Source organism: Rana temporaria, chromosome 5 (assembly GCF_905171775.1).
Source record: "Rana temporaria chromosome 5, aRanTem1.1, whole genome shotgun sequence".
NCBI lineage: Eukaryota > Metazoa > Chordata > Amphibia > Anura > Ranidae > Rana > Rana temporaria.
Window position 1 is genome coordinate 59,778,250 of NC_053493.1, and position 21,253 is coordinate 59,799,502.

General features: G+C 41.7%; 1 protein-coding gene across 1 annotated transcript in view; it reads right to left on the reverse strand.

Moving 5' to 3' along the window:
- Positions 1 to 1,968: 1,968 nt before the first annotated feature.
- Positions 1,969 to 21,253, reverse strand: part of KIF5B (kinesin family member 5B) — a 92,282-nt gene continuing 72,997 nt past the window's right edge. The window contains exons 20-26 of the mRNA XM_040352628.1: positions 16,070 to 16,171; positions 13,217 to 13,277; positions 13,058 to 13,129; positions 12,853 to 12,957; positions 12,542 to 12,758; positions 10,631 to 10,764; positions 1,969 to 6,373 (exon numbers count right to left, since the gene is read on the reverse strand). Of these exons, the coding sequence (XP_040208562.1) occupies positions 10,637 to 10,764; positions 12,542 to 12,758; positions 12,853 to 12,957; positions 13,058 to 13,129; positions 13,217 to 13,277; positions 16,070 to 16,171 (685 nt within the window). The 3' untranslated portion in view covers positions 1,969 to 6,373; positions 10,631 to 10,636. The remainder of the gene's footprint in view (positions 6,374 to 10,630; positions 10,765 to 12,541; positions 12,759 to 12,852; positions 12,958 to 13,057; positions 13,130 to 13,216; positions 13,278 to 16,069; positions 16,172 to 21,253) is intronic.

Genomic DNA, 21,253 nt, shown 5'->3' on the forward strand with positions numbered 1-21,253 from the left:
TTTTTAAAAGGAATCAGTTAACTATTATGTCGTTATACCCTGTAAACAGTCATTTCAGCAAAAAAAATGTTTTTGATTTACAACCTTTAAATGCTAATGAGAAAATGAATAATTCTGATTTGGCAACATTTAGCTGGTGACCAATAGTACAGAATAGATATCCCCCCCCCCATAAGTTTTTTCTTTTTTACAAAATTATGAGCATATAAAAAAAAGGAAAAATAAAAGATTCCTGTGGATCAATTTCTTTCTGCTGTACACCACCAAGGCTACATTCACATTGTCACACAGAAGTGATTCCAAGTGCTGCCTCCGTGAACCGTGTGCAAACAGCAGCCGCTGCCAGATTTGTCTGTACAAATCAATGGCTGGCACTGCTTCTACCCGATTACAGTGGATGTAAAAAGTCTAAACACTCCTGTAAAAATGCAAAAATCAGACCAAGAAAAATCACTTCAGAATTTTTCCCACATTTAATGTGACCTATATTGTGCAATACAATTAATAACAAACTGAAATCTTTAAGGGGGAGGGGGGGGGGGAAGCATGGCACATTCTGTCTTAGGAATCTTTGCCCACTCTTCCAACCAAAAGTGCTCCAAATTTGTAAGACTGAGGCCATTTCCTGTGCACAGCCCTCTTAAGATCACCCTCAAAGATTTTCAATTGGATTCAGGTCTGGCCTCTGGCTGGGCCATTCTAAAATTATCATCTTCTGGTGAAGCCATTATTTTGTCCATTTAGAGCATGGGTGCTTAATCTGTGTCCCTCTAGCTGTTGCAGTACTACAAGTCCCATAATGCCTCTGCCATTGAGAGCCATGCTTGTAACTGTCAGCCTTGCAATGCCTCATGGGACTTGTAGTTGTGCAAAAACTGACAGGCCACAGGTTGAGCACCCATGATTTAGAAGTATGCTTTGGGTCGCTGTCATGCTAAAAAGGTGAAATTTCATCTTCATATATTTTTTAGCAGAGGCCTGAAGGTTTTGTGCCAAAATTGACTAAATAATTGGAACGGTTCACAACCCCAGATCCAGCTGAAGAAAAATAGCCCCAAAGCATAATTGCTGCATCACCATCCTTCACTGGGGATGTGGTGGCGTTTCCCCCCCCCCCCCCCCCCCGATACTCAGTTTTTATTTTGTGCCAAATATACTTTTCGGTGTTATGGCCAAATAATTTAACCTTGGTCTAATCAGGCCAGAACACGTTTTTCTGCATGCTTTTGGCAAACATGATGTAGGTTTTTGCTAAATGTATTGGGCTTGGATGTTTTTCTTAGTAAGAAATGGCTTCTGTCTAGCCCCTCATCCCACAGCCCCGACACATGAAGAACATGGGAGATAGTTGTCAAATGCAGTACAGTGCCAGGACTAGCCCAAAATTCCATGTGTTGCGTTAGACCTCTTGGCAGCCCCCCAGACCAATTTTTTTATTTTTATCAATTTTGGAGGAATGTCCATTTCTTGGTAGAGTCACTATATTTTCTCCATTTGTTGAGGACTGTCTTAACAAGTGTCCCTTGGTATATCGAATGCCATTTTATGTGCCTTCTCCTGACCAGCCCCTTTCAACGAGATTCTCCAACCCCCCCTTGATGCTTTGTAAGCACTTTGCAGACCACTGCTTTTACTGTAAGAGGCAACAAAATGGCTCAAAATGACCGCAGAAAAAAGGATGCATGCACTTTTTTTTGCCACACTGGAATCGAATCGCATGGGTGTTCACACCTAGGAGATCGGATTCTGCCAATTGCACTGCGTTTGCAAACTGTTTTTGGGGTGTCGCTAGGTTAACATTGACAGGTGCAGCAGTTCACATAAATGGAGTGCGATTGTGATGAGGTGTGGGAAAAGCACAGGAATCTCTGAATCCCGCCCCGCAAAGTGTAAACCGGGGCTGAATGTGATTTACTCTCATACAAAAAAACAAAGCATTACGCACACCTTAAAAAAAAATGTAAACACTTTTTCAAGTTTTTTGTATTTTATTTTAAACACAAATACATTTACAGCATGCAGAGAGTCTGACGTAAATGGTGTCGATGTGAGTTGATGTATTGGAATTACATGGCTGAGACATCTTACTGGCTTTATTTTTTCGTGACGACCAGTAATAGTCTATAGCTTTTAAATAATGCAAATAACTTAGTTGATAATCAAGAATAAATAGGATGCTTTACTATCCCCCCACATGTGCCTGGCAAAGATAGGAAAAGAAGAACAAACGGAAAGGTGTTTTATGTAGAAAATGGTTTGCAGAAAGTTATAAAAATCCTAATAGCAGTTAACAGAGAACTTAAGACAAAACACACAATCATTAGAATGTGATGTGAATGGCTATTTATCTATGCCCGCTTCTTATCTGAAGGTGCACAATTTTGTATAACCAATTAGGCTGCAGTGTAATGGCTCCAACAGTGGACACGCCCCTTCCACGCAATGTGCCATTTGCCACTTTACACCCCCCTGCTGGAGACCGACGTGCACACTTTAATGCAGGGATTTTCAGTAGCTCACAATCGAGAATGAATCAGAAAGCATATAACCTGTCAAGTACATTTTCTGGTCATTTTTATCCTGGCTAAAACTTGACACAATTTAAAATAAGCTAGTTTTAGGGGAGGCGAAGAGAAAATATACCAATTCTTATGTACGCTTCAGACTAATGTTTATTTCAAGCATTTTGTAGTTTTGACAAAGCAAAATAAATTCTGATATCATGAAGATCTTTTAAAACATAACAAAAAGTAGATAACAGTGGAAAATATTCTGCTTCCCGTTAGTGTGATGCATATGGTGTGAGGCAGTTTTCTGCTAAAGTGCACCTGTTGTCTATGCCAGCACTGCTCAATCCTGCTCCATCAGGGACTGCCGACTATGTTGTACCCTCTTCCTAGAGGCATATATGCCTTTATTTAATGCATGGTCAACTACATTTTTTTTTTTAAAGCATCCAATATAAGCTTGTGCAGCCCTTTGAACTAAAAGCTGTACCCAACTGCAAACACAACTTTTGCTTGTTTTCATATGGAATCTTGTAGACAGCTAAAGTCCTTTCATATAGCAAGCACAGCCTGAACATCTCCCATTTGGCACAAAGGACACTTAATCTTGAACGAGATACAATTTCAATATTACCAGCCACATAGGCTAGTGTAAGGTTCCCCAAGTGTCCAATGTATACCAAATAGCAGTGCATTGTAGAGCTTTTAAAAACATTGGAAAGAATAAAGAACTCAAATGAGGACTTCACCTTTTAATGTCTAGCAGCTAATCCACAGGAGTAAAAAATAAATTAAATACTAATGTAATAACAGATATCAAGCACCAAGTGGAGATGTAAACTGTGGTGGGGAGCGGCTGCTTCTATGACCTCCAGTTTTTTTGAAAAAGCAGTGTCCTGATTTTATCCACAGGATGACCCAGACACTTTTAGAGTAAAAGATTCAGACAGCAGAAATAGCTGAAAAAAATAAAATTGTTGCAGTGTGAGCAGGCCTAAATTGAAGTTCAATGGCACTTAGATATGGCATGAGGCCATTTAAAGTTGCGGAAACTTATCACTGGAAAAAAAATGCACTGCTAAATAGTTTTGAAGGCTGAATAAAAAACAGAGACCTACAAACTTAAAGATGGCTGTTTAAAAAAAAAAAAAAAAACTTAGAAGCCCACTGACCCAAATGTTCCACTTACTCTTGCTAACATTTTGCATGCTGCATGTATGCTCTGAGCACAAAATGAATGTTTTCACTGTGACAGGTGCACTTTATACCCCCAATGACCATTCACACACTGTACAAACAGACAGAACCCGATTTCAAATAACCCAGAACCGGCTTTGTATTTAGTGTTGAACTTTACAGTACGTCAGTACTCCCACAAACACTGTAACCAAGAGGTGTCCTTCTGTCCTCAGAACCAATTATGAAGGTATAACTTATAGATATGGAGTGTACACTTTAAAAGGAGGTATTTAAATTTAATTCTAAAACTTAACAGTGATGGACAGCTATGGGTATTTAAAGTCACCTAGAAGTCAAGTATATATATATTTATGGCCTGTATGATCTATTAACAATACTGCAGCTCACACTATCATGCAACTACTGCAAATGACCAAGCAAAGCTTATATAAAACATATATAGGATACCAGACCACCATGAACAGGCAAGCAAGCCATATAAACTCAGACTTATCCCAATCACTACAGGATATGCCATTTAAGTATCCATAACAGCAGATAACTAGAAGCCAAAACAATATGGAGGAAAATGCAGTCTGTCAGTTTATTAAGCGAGTTACCTTGTATGGTGGATGACTGCATTATATACAAGAACTGAATCTACTTAAATTGGAGATGGTGGTTAACATCTGCCCTTGAGTCTTAAAATGGGTCGTTTTTAAAAGTTGTGCATTTTATTTGAAAGGAGGGGGGATTAAAAACTATACATGGTAATCTCAATCTGAAAAGAGGTAGAGTGCATAACTAGTGACATTAACTCCCTAAACAAAAAAAATACATAATAGAAAAGAAAATATACTGAAATCTTACTGAGAAAATAATGGACGGCTACCAGTGCAGGCTGGCACCCTGATTCAGTAGCTTCTAAACTTTGAGCCAATGTCCTGGAATAAATAGGACAAGTTTATATTCTACTTGCTAGTTCTGGGTCACAGCAAGACAACCTCGATTATCTGGATTTTCAACAGGAATAAAAAACGACTGCAATGGCAGCCTACCTACTGTTCTCAGTGCAAGTTTCCTTTATCAGGCATTTTATTATTTCCCCAAAAAGTGCCAAATCTACTTACTAAACATGGCCACAGATGGTGATTGATACTACTAACCCTCCGCACAACAGTAAAAGCATTCTGCTTCATGAAAATGAGAGCAAGGGTAGTGTTGTCCAATCTCTTTACACATTTTAAAATTAACTGACTAACTGCTATGTGTAACAGTGTCACTTCTTGTAATTGCACCAGTCACCTTTCCTGTGATCGCCAGAAGAAAAAAAAATGCCAAACCAGACTGGCGCACTTGGTTTTCTCAAATGCCATCAGATCATCCAGACTTTGCTTTGTATAATGGCCTTATGCCGTCTCCCAATGAACATTTCCTACCCAAGTAGCCAATTGTATAACAGAGAAGGCTTAACACCATTGTATACCTTAAGTGGGACAGACAGTGCATAGATTTATCATAAAACCCTTGTGATGTTACCTTAAACCCATAACTATGTCCAAGACAAAAAAAAAAAAAAAACACATTCCTAAAAGAGCATAGAATTCAGTTTGCGCTTAGTAATTTGGAGGTCCTGCTGTAAAACGGTAGGGAAAATGCTGCTGCTTCCCATTGAGTACACGTTCATTATTTCAGAAAACCACTGCTGCAAGGAATGTTTGATCTCTTAGCGGAGCTGGACACTTACAAGTGGTATTCGAAGAACACAGAAAAAAACTGTAGAACAATAAAAATAAAAAAAAAAACACCCTAACTGCCAGTGCAAGCTCTGTATTACAGTAAAATGATTAAATAGCTCAAGATAATCCCATACACATTTATTAACAGAACGAAGCAGAATGTTTTCACAGCAGTCGTGACACATTAATGCTTGCTATAGGACAGTCAATGTTTGCCAACAATGAATCCCTATTGTCTTGTATAAAAGTTTCACTCCTGTATCTCTTTACTATACAATATTTAAACCAAAGACAGCATTGCAATTGGCTATTCCACTGGATAACAGTAGAGCAGCCTCATAGGAACTGGAAATTTAGATTTTCTGCTAGTTGCATTGGTGGCAGCTTGGTGTAAAGCACACTTTTATAGCCAGACACTGTAGTACACTGTACAATATGACAGCGTCATATCTTAGCATCGCCATTTAATGAAGTCACTTCAGAAAGCGCTCTACTGCTCTTGTATAAATAAAGCAGTAGTGTTATACAATTAAACAGGTTAACCTGAAGTGTAATAAACCGTTAATGTTTGCTCCATGTCCCCAAACGAAAGATTTACAGAGACCTATCTAGGTTCTACTCGACCAGCAACATACATTCAGACTTGGCACAGTGCAGACTAAGTTTTAAGACATGGATAACAAACTGTGCAATAGATGGAGCTATATACCTTAAATTACATGTTGTATGCAAAGACATCAAAATTGCACTCTAGTTTTGCTGCAAATCATTACAAATTTGCCCCAAAAAAAGAAAATTTGTTGGGAATAAAAGGAAGAGCTGTACAGGCCAGATATAAATTACAATTGAAAAAAACAATCCTACAATCCCAAAAAGGTAAATGAACCCCAAAAATGGCCATTGGGCACTGCTGTCATTCTGATCGGTACTTCAACGATCTTTCACCATCTGAAACACAGAAGAAAACATAGATGCAAGTGTCAACATGTATAGTAATTCTGTGGAAAGAGGTTCCATCCAAAACAAAAATGGAACCCCTTTGCGCCTAAGGGTAAAACAAATCTGTATGCCCAAGTTTGCAACTTTGACATATTTAAGTAAAACTGTACACACAGTGGATATAAAAAGTCTACACACCCCTGTTAAAATGTCAGGTTTCTGTGATGTAAAAGAAGAGACAAAGAAATAAATTTCAGAATTTCCCCCCCCCCCCTTTAATGTGACCTATAAACTGTTCCATAAACGGAAATCTTTTAGGTGGAGATGACTAAAAATAAATATGGTTGTAAGTGTGCACACCCTTAAACTAATACTTTGTTGAAGCATCTTTTTATTTTATTACAGCACTCTGTCAGATTGTGAGGGCATCTCCTGTGCACAGCCCGCTTCAGATCACCCAACAGATTTTCAATAGGATTCAGGTCTGGGCTCTGGCTGGGCCATTCCAAAACGTTAATCTTCTGGCGAAGCCATTCCTTTGTTAATTTAGATGTATGCTTTGGGTCGTTGTTATGCTGAAAGATGACATTTCTCTTCATGTTCAGCTTTCTAGCAGAAGCCTAAAGGTTTTGTGTCAATATGGACTGGTATTTAGAATTGTTCATAATTCCATCTACCTTGACTAAGGCCCTGTTCCAACTAAAAAAAAACAAAAAAAAAACAGCCCCAAAGCATAATGCTGCCACCACGCTTCACGGTGGGTATGGTGTGCTTTTAGTGATGTGTAGCGTTTTTGCGCCAAACATATCTTTTGGAATAATGGCCAAAAAGTTCAACCTTGGTTTCACCAGACTAGAACACATTTTCCTACTTGCTTTTGGGAGACTTCAGATGTGTTGTTGCAAAATTTATTCGGGCTTAATGAGTGAGAAACTTATACAGCGCAACACATACGAACTGAATCGCCTCTGGGCGCTTGGTATCCATTCCCTGGGCCCTCAGAAGAGATGGGTCTTGATCTTTCTCCTGAAGGCCAGGTGGTTTACCTCCAATCGGATGGTGGTTGGTAGAGCGTTCCATAGTCTGGGTCCTTGGACCGCAAATCTTCGTTCTCCTCTGGACTTGTATCTGGAGTAGATTTTGGGTGGTGGATCGCAGAATGCGATTGGGGTTGTGAGCTTTTAGTTTCTCGCATAGATATTGGGGGGCATTTCCCAGAATACACTTGTGCGTTAGACAGAGTGCTTTGAAAGTTATTCTGTCTTTTACGGGCAACCAATGAAGGGATCTCAACGAAGGTGAGATTGATTCCCATGGTTTTTTCCCAGTCACAAGTCGAGCAGCCGTATTTTGAACGACTTGCAGACGAGTGATTTGGTATTTTGGGAGTCCAAAATGGAGGGCATTAGTCAAGTCTGGAGTTGATAGGTGTCCCCACCACGACTGCTAGGTCTTTTTTTGGGATAAAGGGAGTGAGTCTGCGTAGAAGGCGCAGCAGATGGTGCGATCCGCTGACTACTGACCCTATTTGTGCATCCATTGTCATGTAGGTGTCGAAGATGACTTGACTTTGGTGCCCTAGCACCCCTAGGTGATCATTTTACCCAGAATGGGCCGGGTCAATGCTGTATCCTGGCCTAGGCCAACAAGGCCCAGGCCTAGGGCAGCACTTTGCAGGGGGGCAGCACGGACAGTGTCCCCGCCGGCTTGCCCTTCACTGTTAGGCAAATTAGTTTAGCACCCCTATAAATCGGCTGCACTGCTTCCAGTATTAGAAGTGGGTTAACAACCACTTTAATTGGTTTATGATAGAACACTTAATGGAATACATATTTGTCATTTGCTTTAAAGTGGAACTAAAAGTATCACTTTTCCAGTGGTCCCTCGGCAGCATCTTCTCCTGTGCTGGTTTTTGACCATCTTTACTGGCTGTCGCGGGATGACGTCACTCCTTCACAAGATCAGGAGCTAGTCATTCTGGCACACAGGGTACGAGCTGGCCACTAAGCTCAGCATGCACAGCTCAGTTTACATTGTGGGGATTGCTCCGAGCAGATAGCATTTTATTGCAGAAGAGAAATTGCATGTCTCTTCTGTGATAAAAAAAGCTTGCCTGCTCACAGTACATAACAGCAGAACTTCAGTTTCACCATAACAATTTCCCAAAACAGTTAAGTTAAAGGCACGTTGCGAATGATTACTGCCACATTTGTTTGTTCTCTCAACTGAACCGCCCAGCCATCAAATGGTTAGTGTCAAAACTGATATATTAGTGTCAAGGATGCCCTCTTTCGCCTATACTCTTTACTCTAGCTATAGAATCGTTGGCGGAGGCCATCCGTACTAATCCCAACATTCAAGGTATCTCTAGTGGCAATAAGACACATAAATGTGCTCTCTTTGTCGATGATTTATTATTTATAACTAATCCTATTACGACCCTTCCAAACTTATTTGCAACTCTGTCCAAGTTCGAAACTATCTCTGGACTACACGTTAATCAATCTAAAACTGAAGCATTGAACAGAAATCTTCCTACATCAGTACAAAATACCATACAACAATCCTTTCAATTCAAGTGGTGTACACAAGCAATCCCTTATCTTGGAATTAAACTCACATGAGACATTTCCACATTATTTCAAACTAATTATACCCCCCCTTTATAATTCCATAGCACAAGATCCAAAGAACTGGCAAACACATGGTCTTTCCTGGATGGGTAGAATATCAGCTGTTAAAATGACAATACTCCCTAGTTTTCTATACTACTTCCGCACATTGCCAATTCCAATACCTTCCACTTTCATTAAAAACCTTCAATCACTAGTTTACAAATTCATTTGGGGTAGTAGTGGATGCAGGGTGGCACACTCCACTCTTCACATTTCCAAATGGAAGGCTGGACTGGGAGTTCCCCATTTTTAAAAATACTATAGAGCTGCTCAAATAGTACAACTATACCAAATGTTTTCTACAAAATACCATCCTGATTGGGTACTGCTGGAAACACAACCCAGTCCTTCACTACCATTAGACCTCCTAATGTGGCTTCCGGCGAAGGAATTTTTATGGTGGGTTAACAAAGGCCTTTACAGAATAGCACACTTTATCGACCATAAAGGGATCAGACCACTATCTTACTTCCAGAAGACATTAAAGATGCTGCAGACGGAATTATTTAATCTAAATCAAATTACTCACTTCATAAAATCCTTAGATAAAGATCCAATAGACATTACTGCTAAAACCTTATTTGAAAATAAATGTTTGTCCAAAAACGAACCATGAGGGGGAATCTCAGAGATATATGCCATCTTCAATGAAAAACAAACCAAACCTTCGAGACTATCGAGGAAAAGATCTGGGAAAAATGGTCGAGCATGGTGCACAAGGGAATACTTAATACTTCACTATTCACATTTTCAGGTATTGTCCAGATGGTATTTGGTTCCAACAAAATTGGCAAAAATATACCCGGACACCTTACCTCTTTGTTTCAGAGGATGTGGACAAGAGGGAACCATGTACCATATTTGGCGGTCCTGTCCAAAAGTCCAATGTTTTTGGACCATAATTTTTACCTTAGTCTACTCTGACTGGACTGAATATAAGGATCCTAAAACGGCACTATTCACAGACCTGTCAGACAAGACCTCAAAAAATCTTAGCACTCTTATCTTTTTTTATTTTTTCTGCAGCTAAAATTACGATAGCACATTCATGGAAAACTCCAGTGATTGATCTTGTTATGGTAAAAAATAAAATTTCTTGGATCATGGTCAATGAAAAATTGACCAGCATCCTTAAAGATAAACAATATTCGATAAAATATGATCCCCTTGGATTAAATATCTCCATGTACCATGATCCCTAAACATAATAATGATGACACTTGAATCGCAATGCATGACTCCTACTCCGATATAACAACCTCATTACCTCTCTTCTATACCTCCCCTCCCTTCTCCTCCCCTACTTACTTCATTGATTGTTTTTATTGCAATTTACTCAATCTTCGGGAAATGTTAACAGTTTGTTATTGTGATAATGTTTATGTCCCATATAATAATATTATTTCAAATAAAAATCTATTGAAAGAAAAAAAAAAAACTGATATGTATTGCAGATCAGACAGAGGATAAGATAGCAGGTTCTTTGGCTGTAAAGAATAGGAGGGTGTAGTTCCGCTTTAACAGAACAAAAAAGGTACTTTGAACATAACCAATCAGTAAGGTTCTCACAAAAAGAAACATTAAAGCTTACATTTTGTCAGGGTTTAGTACTTCCTCCACGAATAGCCACTGGCTGACTATTCTGAGGGAACACGGCTCCCCCACGGATTGCATTTGGATGCGTTGGAGAGGCAGCTGGGTGCTGTCCAGGACGGATGGGTTTAGCTAAAAAGGAAAATAATTGATTGTTAGCAAGTGAATCATTGTAAAATTGACATGACTTTTTAAAATAGTCTCGGACATTTAATAATAAACTTTATCTTGTAAAAAGCGCATCTAAACTCAAGAACTTGGCAATACTATACATTGTATTGATTGTTAGTGTGACTTATCAAGTCTTTGACCCATCATAAATACTTATGTAGATATTTTGCATAGCACATGGCCGCATGAAGGGAGGAGGATGTACTTTGATAAACTTTGTTTTTTAAATTGTAAAAAAGTTTTTTTATTTCAATGCAGCTTTCTGGAGATAACTGCATGAATTCAGATACACATCTCTAATTTAACCGTTTTCTGCCCGGTCAATGTAGATAATCGGCCAGGCAGGGGCTCTGTTATTCCAGGATGTACAGGTGCTGTATGTCATTACGTTTGGCACAATTTGTGACCGCTGTGTCCACCGGACAGAGCAGATAACAGTGCTCAGTACCGATTGCTGTGATTGGTCACATACAAAGATCACATGCCCACTAGTAAACTTTTATGCACGGCATCCATTCATGATAGCATTGTTTACTATAGTGAACTTTGATTGGTCACAGTGATCACATGGTACACATCCACTGACACTGGACCTGTACAATCGGATAGCTAGAGCAAATCACAGCAATCATATTAGTAAATAATGAATCATGAAAGAAAGCTATTCATGACGGTTAAAACAATTGTGTTTAAAGTGATCACTGTAATAAGCAATCATAGTGTAAAATAATTATCCTGATCATCTCCCAATAGTAGTGTGTCAGTGCGGTGAATAATTATTTTTTTGTACATGTCACCAGTCAGTGTCCCTTATTACCACCGCGGCAGTCATTGTGTCACCAAAAGGACTTGTTGACATGTACAATGCTCTCTGAAGAGCGATCTGAACATTGATTTGACTGGCAGTAAGGTGGCATTGTATCGCCTCCTCACCACCTGCTTTAACACCTAGAACCCTGCATTAGCAACCCCGTTCACGTGAATGGCGATCAGTGGGCGTACAGGGGGTATAATTGCTGTTGCATGTGGTATCACCATACTCAGGAGGCACGCAGTGAGGAAAAAAAGTATTTGATCCCCTGCTGAATTCGCACATTTGCCCACTGACAAAGAAATGATTAGTCTATAATTTTAATGGTAGGTTTATTTTAACAGTGAGCGATAGAACAAAAATATCCTCTCTGTAGCAGAATGTGTTTCAGGGTGTAAATATAAGTAGGCCGTGTGCTGTGTGAGAGACACAAGTTGTTAAAATGACAACTTTGTAAAAAAAAAAAAAAAAAAAACTATTTCTTAATTTGCTCCAAACTTTTGTCAAAAATGACATTAAAAAACCCAATACCTCTTACTAAATACCTTGGAATGTCTACATTCCAAAAAGAGGTCACTTTTGACATAAGGGGGTCTGCTAGCTAGCCAAGTAGCTAGTATTTTTAGAAGAGGAGGTAAGCAATGTATGTTTTATTTTAGGACAGGTCTGTTTTAAAAGTAAATGTGTCTCATCTTGCCTGAGTGTCAAGGAAGTTTTGAAAAACTGTGTGCTCTATAAACAAAACTTCTGCAGAGAAAGCCAAACTTTAGTAAGCCCCCTCAATCCTCCAAGGAGTTACTACTAGTCAGAGGCCGACAATCACACAAAAGTGACCAATAATGTGGTCTATGAGCTTGATTCACTTTTTGCAAAAAGTACAAAGGTCTGTTTTCCAATAATTACAACAAGTAAATGTATTATGTTTACCAATCTGTGCAGAATGTCCTCTTCTAGCCATGTTCTTGGACCTTACGGCCTCCTTGATGCGATCCACCTCTTGCTGATACCGTTTCCTATCGCGGGATGCATTTTCTTTGGCTTCTTTTAGAGCAGACTCCAAGGCCTTAACTCGCTCAGCTGTAGCCCTAAGTCGTTTCTCCAGCTTTGGAAGCTCACAACGAAGATCTGCATTATCACGTACCAACTACAATAAAGAAGAAAGCATATGCTTACCTATAATTTTTTACTGCTTTACGTCATACCATGGACAAATCAACTTGAGGGAAGGGGGTGTATACCTGTTTGTGGACTTTTGTGAGCTGTTCCAGGTTGTTCTCAAGAAAGGAGATCTTTTGCTTCTGTGCAGCACTTCCCCCTGTGTCATCAGAGTCCATTTCTGCACTCTACAAATAAAATACCCTGTTAAGACATAGGGGTGGCCAGAGCAAAGGACTGTGCAAGGATAGTAAGTGGAGACATTTTATATAGCAGATAGAGACCTACCTTTTTCACTCTAGTAGTCAAATCTTGAACAAACAACTTCCTGAGATTGTGCAGTGTTTGAAGCTCTTTTGCCTACAAAACATTTTTTTTTTTTTGTTAGAAACTCGAATTTGTTAGAATTAAACAGCAATGTATGTGTTCATTCAATGATTTACTCACCACTGTCTCTTCCAGTCCCTTCAGATCCTGCCGTGCTTGTTCTCTTCTATCTTGCATTACCCTGAAGAAATAGTGCAGTACATTAGAACTGACAATCGCCAAGGAAAAGGTCTGAAAGTGGGAACTGCATTTAGGTGTTGCAAGGTATTATCCAAAAGGTGCATACAATTTTAAACACTTTATTATCCAACTCTCTAAACTAAAGAAAAATTTACTCTGAATGCCATTTTTTAGCACATTACCATTAAATATGCCTATTCTAGCTGAGGCATATTAAAAGTGATTGTTAGAGCCGGTTTCACACAGGGGCAACCTGTCGGGCGACTCAGCCGCCTGACAAGTCGCGGTCCGCTGTATTCAATGGAACTGTTCTAATAGGAGCGACGCAAGTCGCTCCGACTTAGAAAAAGGTTCCTGTACGACTTTGGGGGCGACTTGCATTGACTTCAATACAGAAGTCATTTTGCAAGTTGCCTCTCAAGTCACCTTGAGATCGCCTTGCCGAGTCGCCCCCAAAGTCGTGGCGCCTGTGTGTGAACCGGCTCTAAACAATTTATTTTTCTTTAAAAAACAAAACAATAAACAGGATTTTACTTACCTGCTCTGTGCAATGAAACTGGCACAGAACAGCCCGATCCTTCGCTTCTCGGGTCCCCGCCAATGCTCCCTGGAGTGCCCCCATAGAAAGACACTTTCAATGGGGGCACTGGTGCGGGCATGCTTCCAAGCCTCTCTGTCTGCATCTAGAAACAGACAGCGGGACTCAGCACCACCCCCGCGTCACTGGATTTGATTGGCAGCAGTGAGAGCCAATGGTTTCCACTGCCTAAGCAAAGCCAATGAAAGCAGGAAGTGAGAGGGGAGGCAGCATCCGATGTTTTTTCACCTTAATGCATAGATTGCATTAAGGTGAAAAAAATGTTTTCTTTACAATCACTTTAATGCAAGGAATGAGTTACGGTAAAAAATGTTAAGGCTTTATTTATAACCACTTTAGGACAAAAAAGAAACTGGATAGTATAAAAGCATGAGATATGTGCTAGCAACATTGACATAACTTCTAGAATTCCTTTTGTAACCAATTTTAAAAGAAGTATAAAGTTTGGAAGGTGCCATTTTGTTTTTCAGTCACTTAAAGCAGAGTTCCGCCCCACCACTTTAAAAATGAAGTCAGCAGCTACAGTATGTAACATTAGGACACTTACCTGTCCTGGAGACCAGCAATGTCGAAACCGCAGCCAATGTTAACATCGGCTGGTCGGGGGCTGCCATCGCCATTGCGGGTAAGGGAACCCAGCAGTGTAGCCTTTAAGCGTTGTGGCCGGGTACCTACTGCGCATGTGTGAAGTGCGCTGCTGTTTTTGCTCTAAATGGGTGGGAGGAGGGCCATGCTGCTGACATAATTTGCTGCGGCCCTGTCTCCTGGAAGTGGGGACAGGGTACCTGTTTGTAAAAAAAAAAACAGGTAACCGCTTCCCCCAAAAGGTGTCAAATGTGGCACTGGAGGGGGGATCAGATAAGCTGAAGTTCCATTTTTGGGTGCAACTCCGCTTTAATCCTAAACAAACAGAAGGTGGAAAGTTGACAGCCACAGATATCCCCCCCCCCCCCCCCCAAGGCCCTGCTGGGAGCAAAAATCACACCAGTATATTCTGGATGCCCCCCCATGGAGAGAAAACCTGTATAAAACCACCCAATCAGCGCCTATCTCAAACGGCCACTCCACTCATACTATCACAAGTGAATCTCAATTCAATTTTTGATCTATAAAAGAGAAGGCTCCATGCACACTAGGAGCAGAAAAAATTTCAATGATTTTAGCTTAAAAACGTGGCATAGAAGACGCAAAATGAAAGCATATTGTACAAAGTTTAGGCGAGTCAGAGTTTAAGAGCATTTAGTTTATAGGCGTTTTTTGCACTACACTCCCCTCTGCAGATGGAGCTGGTTGGTTTTGCTCTGATAATTCAAGAGTCAATCAAATTTTCAGATTCTGCAAAGAATTGTTTGATTATATCTTTTTAAAAGTTGTTTGCTATGAAAATCTCAGTGATATTTTAGCGAGGTCCAATGTCTATCTCTGAAGCCAATATGGATAAGCCAGTGACAGTGCTGTTCCAGGAATAGTCAGTGTGTGCAGGGTCCTTCTATTGTATTAATAAGATCAGTACTGCGCTATTAAAAGTGACACTTTAGGCAGGAGTAAGACAGATAAATAATTCTCTCTCCTGAATTATTAAATGGCTCTTTCATAGAAAGATGGAGATGGACAGGGTCAAAAGATACTTCCTGTAAAGTCAGGAAATGATGTACAGCGACAACACTTTTTTACAAAAAAAACGTTGAAACTTGACATTCAGAAGAGATAAGAGAAGTTTAGGAGAGAGACTGACGTTTTTACAGCTCCTAAACTTCTCCAAAAAAACGCGATCGAGAAAGTTTTTTTGGCCTGCCTCTGAACGTCCCTGACAGAAAACACCTGTAGTAGTCAATAATGTGCAAAGACACAGAGCACAATAGAAGCGCTTCTAGAAGCAGGAGAAAAAAAAAACGTCAAAACACCTGTAGAATCTACGTTTTTTTTTAAGTCCAGTGTGCATGGAACCTTAAAAAGGTAGATTAGACTTGTCTTATTCCTCTGCAGAAGAGTGGGGAACGTTTACCAAGCAATATGATGGAAAAGTAATACTCCTAATATCTTGAATAAATTCAAAACAGGCATTAGATCTGAAAACTTTGCCGCAAACATTTTAAGTATTTGAAAATCAGTGACGATGTTCATCCCTTTCCTAACACATCAGTGCACCCGATTGTCTGCAGGCCACCGATTGCTTTACTGGAACATCTACTCACGTGAGGTCATGGAGTTTCTTACTCTTCTCCTGGTCAGCGTATTTTAGCTTTTCATGTTCAACTCGAAGTCGTTCCTGCTCCAGCATCATCTTCTGATTTTGGCTGCGAGAGACAAAGGAAATGTAGTAAAATAATTAGTATTTTCCCTGTTCTGTTAATTAATTTCAATATGTCAATTTAAATGGATGTGTTATATACCCGCTAACCAGCATATCACAGTTCCACACACTATGAAGTAGTGTGTTACGACACTTCACTCAGGTCAGCAGTAGAGTACACAATGGTGTGTTCTCTTTGTTACCCATGGATAGCATGACATCCCTGTGCATGTTGGAAATGCCTACTTAAAAGGGATTTTTTTTTTTATTGTATCATACTAACCTAGGCGGATGCAGCATCGGTCCGATGCTGCATCTGTCCCCCGGCGCCTCTACACTGAGAACAGAGCGATCGAAGCCCGCCGGATGGATCGGTTCTCACAATTGTCAATCAGCAGCTCTCCGCTCTACTCCCTCCTGGCTCCCCGGATCACTGAGCTGTGGAGGGGGCGGGAAGCTGCGGTCTCAGGCTCTCAGCAGCTCACTGAGCGACTGAAACGGGTGTCAGTGCAGGCACATGGAGGATCCAGACTTCCATTGTTGGGATGACGTCGTGCCTGGACCGATTACTGTGACGTCAGCAGAGAGCGGACTTCCGTCCGCTCTCTGCTGAAAACAGGTCACAGGAGTGCAAAACTAATTGCACATATAGTTTAGAAAAGTTTAAACTTTTCTAAATTTACACTACTAAAGGAGATAGACAACATTGGCTATTGATAAGAACTATTAGCTTATTGAAACATGGCTGCACAACATCCGTACAACAAAAATAAGTTTAGTTCACAATTTTTTTTCCCCAAAAAAAAACTTTCTACGAGTACACATTTTGATAGATATTTTAACATGTAATATTTTAAGCATCTTCCACATTTACATGCTCACTGTTGCTTTTCACGACTGCATTTCATACAGGGTTCTACAGATTCTCCCCCCAGTATGTCTAGGAGTAGAATTAGCATCCCTTTCTCAATAACTGTGGAGCTAAAAATGTTGGCCACATTGACATGTTGCTTCCATTTAGAACTGAATGAACAGTACTCAGCAATGCCATTTACTGCAAAGAGATTTGTTCCACAGGATATAAATTTATTAACTGCTGCAGGATTTTTGAAACATTAAATAACTGAATACAAAAGCCCATTTTTTTTGTATAATGTGAAAGATGAAGCCAAGTAAATTGATACCCAACATATCACGCTACAAAAATGCACACGCTCGTACTTGAAAATCCCCATAAGCAACGCTTTATTTTTTTTTTAAAGGTTACAGGTTTTGGAGTTACAGAGGCGGTCTAGTTCTAGAATTATTGCTCTCGCTCCAACGTTCGCTGTGATACCTTACATGTGAGGTTTGAACACAGTTTTCATATGCGGGCGTGACTTACGTATGCTTTCGCTTCTGTTTTTATTCATATTACAAGGAGAAAAAAAAAAAGAGATTTTTAATACAGCTTACCTGTAAAATCTTTTTCTTGGAGTACATCACGGGACACAGAGCGGCATTCATTACTATATGGGTTATATGGAGTACCTTCAGGTGTAGACACTGGCAATCTTCAAACAGGAAATGCCCCTCCCTATATAACCCCCTCCCATAGGAGGAGTACCTCAGTTTTGTAGCAAGCAGTATGCCTCCCAAAATGGTCCTCAAAAGAGGGGTGGGAGCTCTGTGTCCCGTGATGTACTCCAAGAAAAAGATTTTACAGGTAAGCTGTATTAAAAATCTCTTTTTCTTTATCGTTACATCACGGGACACAGAGCGGCATTCATTACTATATGGGATGTCCCAAAGCAATGCTTACAATGAGGGGAGGGAGAACATCTCCAAGACAAAAGGATTTAATTTAGAGATATACTCAAATCATAATAAATCCAACTTATTTGAGAAAAATAATCTTAAATTTTAAATTTAACTCAAAAAAAGAGGAGCCCCCGGAATCCGAGGGTCTCAAACTGCAGCCTGCAGCACTGCCTGCCCGAAGGCAGTATCAGTATTCCTTCTTACGTCCAACTTGTAGAATTTTGTAAATGTGTGGACAGAAGACCAGGTTGCCGCCTTGCAAACTTGAGCCATAGAGATCTGGTGGTGCGCTGCCCAGGAGGCGCCCATGGCTCTAGTAGAATGAGCCCTTAATGATACTGGAGGAGGCAACCCTTTCAAGCCGTAGGCCTGAGTGATCAATTGCTTAATCCACCTAGAAATGGTGGACTTTGCAGCTGCCTGCCCCTTCTTGGGCCCATCCGGTAGAATAAACAGGACATCTGTTTTCCGGATCTTCTCTGTAGCTTTAAGATAGGCCTTCATGGCCCTGACAATATCCAAGGTATGCAGCAACCCTTCCTTTCTGGAAGTAGGTTTAGGGAAGAAGGATGGTAATACCAAATCCTGGTTCAAATGAAAACTGGATATGACCTTCGGTAAGAAGGAAGGATGAGGGCGGAGAACGACCTTGTCCTTATGAAATATAAGATATGGTTCCTTACAGGATAAGGCCGCCAGTTCCGAAACTCTTCTTGCGGAAACTATGGCAACCAAAAACACCAACTTCCTTGTCAGTAGAACCAAAGGAACTTCAGCCAACGGCTCAAACGGTTGTTTCTGTAAACTCGACAGAACAAGATTTAAATCCCACGGACAAAGCGGGGATTTAACTGGAGGTTTAATACGTAAGACCCCTTGAAGGAAGGTCTTAACCAGCGAGTGGGTGGCCAGTGGCCGCTGAAACCACACTGACAGGGCAGAAATCTGTCCTTTGATTGTGCTTAATGCCAATCCTTTATCCACTCCTAGCTGGAGAAAACTTAAAACTCTATCTATGGTGAACTTGCGAGGAAGCCATAGCTTGGACTCGCACCAGCCTATATAGGCCTTCCAGACCCTGTGATAAATCACCCTAGAGACCGGTTTCCTGGCTCTGATTAGGGTAGAGATTACCTTCTGAGACAGACCTCTACCCCTGAGAATCAAGGATTCAGCTTCCAGGCCGTCAAATTTAGATGCCGTAAGGCAGGGTGGAGGATCGGACCTTGCGATAGCAGGTCTGGCCTTAGAGGCAGAGTCCAAGGGTTTCCCACTACCATCCTTAGGATTAGTGAGTACCAAGCCCTTCTGGGCCATGCTGGAGCTACCAGGATAACTGGTATGTGCTCCACCCGGATCCTGCGCAGCAGGCGGGGTAGTAACTGGAGCGGGGGAAACGCATAAAGAAGCTTGAACTGATGCCAAGGGCAAACCAGAGCATCGGTTCCGCAGGCCATCGGATCCCTTGAGCGGGACATGAACCTGTCTAGCTTCTTGTTGAGTCTCGATGCCATGATATCCACGTCCGGCACTCCCCATCTTTGGCAGAGTGCTTGAAAGACTTGTGGATGCAGAGACCATTCCCCCGGCCATAGAGTCTGGCGGCTTAAGAAGTCCGCCTGAAAGTTGTCCACTCCGGGAATGAATACTGCCGATATGCAGGGCACATGAGCCTCTGCCCATAAGAGAATCAAGCTCACTTCTCTCTGAGCGGCCTGACTCCTGGTCCCCCCTTGGTGATTTATGTATGCCACTGCCGTGGCATTGTCTGATTGAATTCTCACCGGGAGCCCCTGCAATTTCGACGTCCAAGCCCTGAGGGCTAGTCGAACAGCTCTGAGCTCCAAGATGTTGATGGGTAAAAGCTTCTCTGGCTTTGCCCAAATACCTTGGCGAGTGGAACCATCCACAATCGCTCCCCAGCCCGTCAGGCTGGCGTCTGTGGTCACTATCTTCCAAGCCACTGGGCTGAAAGATTTTCCCTTCAGTAGATTCTGAGGGTCTAACCACCAACACAGACTTTGCCGGACTCTTGATGAGAGAGGCAACGGGATATCCAAGGCCTGTGGCCTTCTGCTCCATGCTGACAGGATGGCTGCCTGCAGGATGCGAGTGTGGCTCTGGGCGTATGGCACCGCCTCGAAAGTAGCCACCATCTTGCCTAGTAATCTCATACATAGGCGAATAGTCGGTTTTTTCTTGCTTAGAACCAGTAGGATTAATTCCTTGATGGCTTTGACCTTCCTCAGAGGTAGGAACACCCCTTGTTGTTCCGTGTCTAATCTCATGCCGAGATATTCCAACTGCCTTGTGGGCTGGAATGTTGACTTTTCTTGATTTAGGACCCAGCCGAACCTCTCGAGGTATTGGACCGTGAGGGCCACTGCTCGTTCCAAGCCGGGAGATGAGTGGTCTATGACTAGGAGGTCGTCCAGGTATGCTAGGATCGTGACCCCTTGGATCCTTAGCTTGGCTAGGATTGGAGCTAGAACCTTCGTGAACACCCGGGGGGCCGTAGCCAACCCGAAGGGAAGCGCCACGAATTGGAAATGACGCGAAGCCACCATAAAGCGTAGATATCTTTGATGTGGCTGATAAATTGGAACATGAAGGTAGGCATCCTTTATGTCTATGGACGCCATGAAGTCGTCCTTTTGGAGTGTGGCAGCTGCTGACCGCACGGATTCCATCCGAAATGAGCGGACCTTTAAGTATGCATTTACCATCTTTAAGTCCAAAATTGGCCTGACATCTCCATTGGGCTTTAGGATGATGAATAGGTTGGAGTAGAAACCCAGCCCCTGTTCCAGGACTGGTACCTCTACTATTACTTCCTGGGAAAGTAGATGATCTAGAGCCGACCTTAATGCGGCTCTTTTCTCCAGATCGTTTGGAATCCTCGACTCCTGGAAATGAGGAGGAGGAAACCTTAGGAACTCTAGCTTGTAGCCTGTGGCCACGGAAGACCGTACCCACTCGTCGGGAATGTTGGCTTCCCAAATCTCCGAAAAGAGTCGCAGCCTTCCCCCCACCTTCGTGGGTGGGGGCGCCCCTTCATGAGGTAGACTTGGGGGCTGGTTTTGCTGGCTTGCGAAACCACTGCCTCTTGCCCCTAACAGCCTGTCCTCGTGATCTGCTGTTGAAGCCGAAGTTTGTTCTTGCAGGAGGCCGTCGATACTGCTTGGCATTAGAGGGCCCCTGCCCAGGGGAGGACTGTCGTTTAAACGCAGGTCCCTGAACCCTCTTCTTAGTTGGCAAGAGAGTACTCTTGCCGCTTGAAATGGTC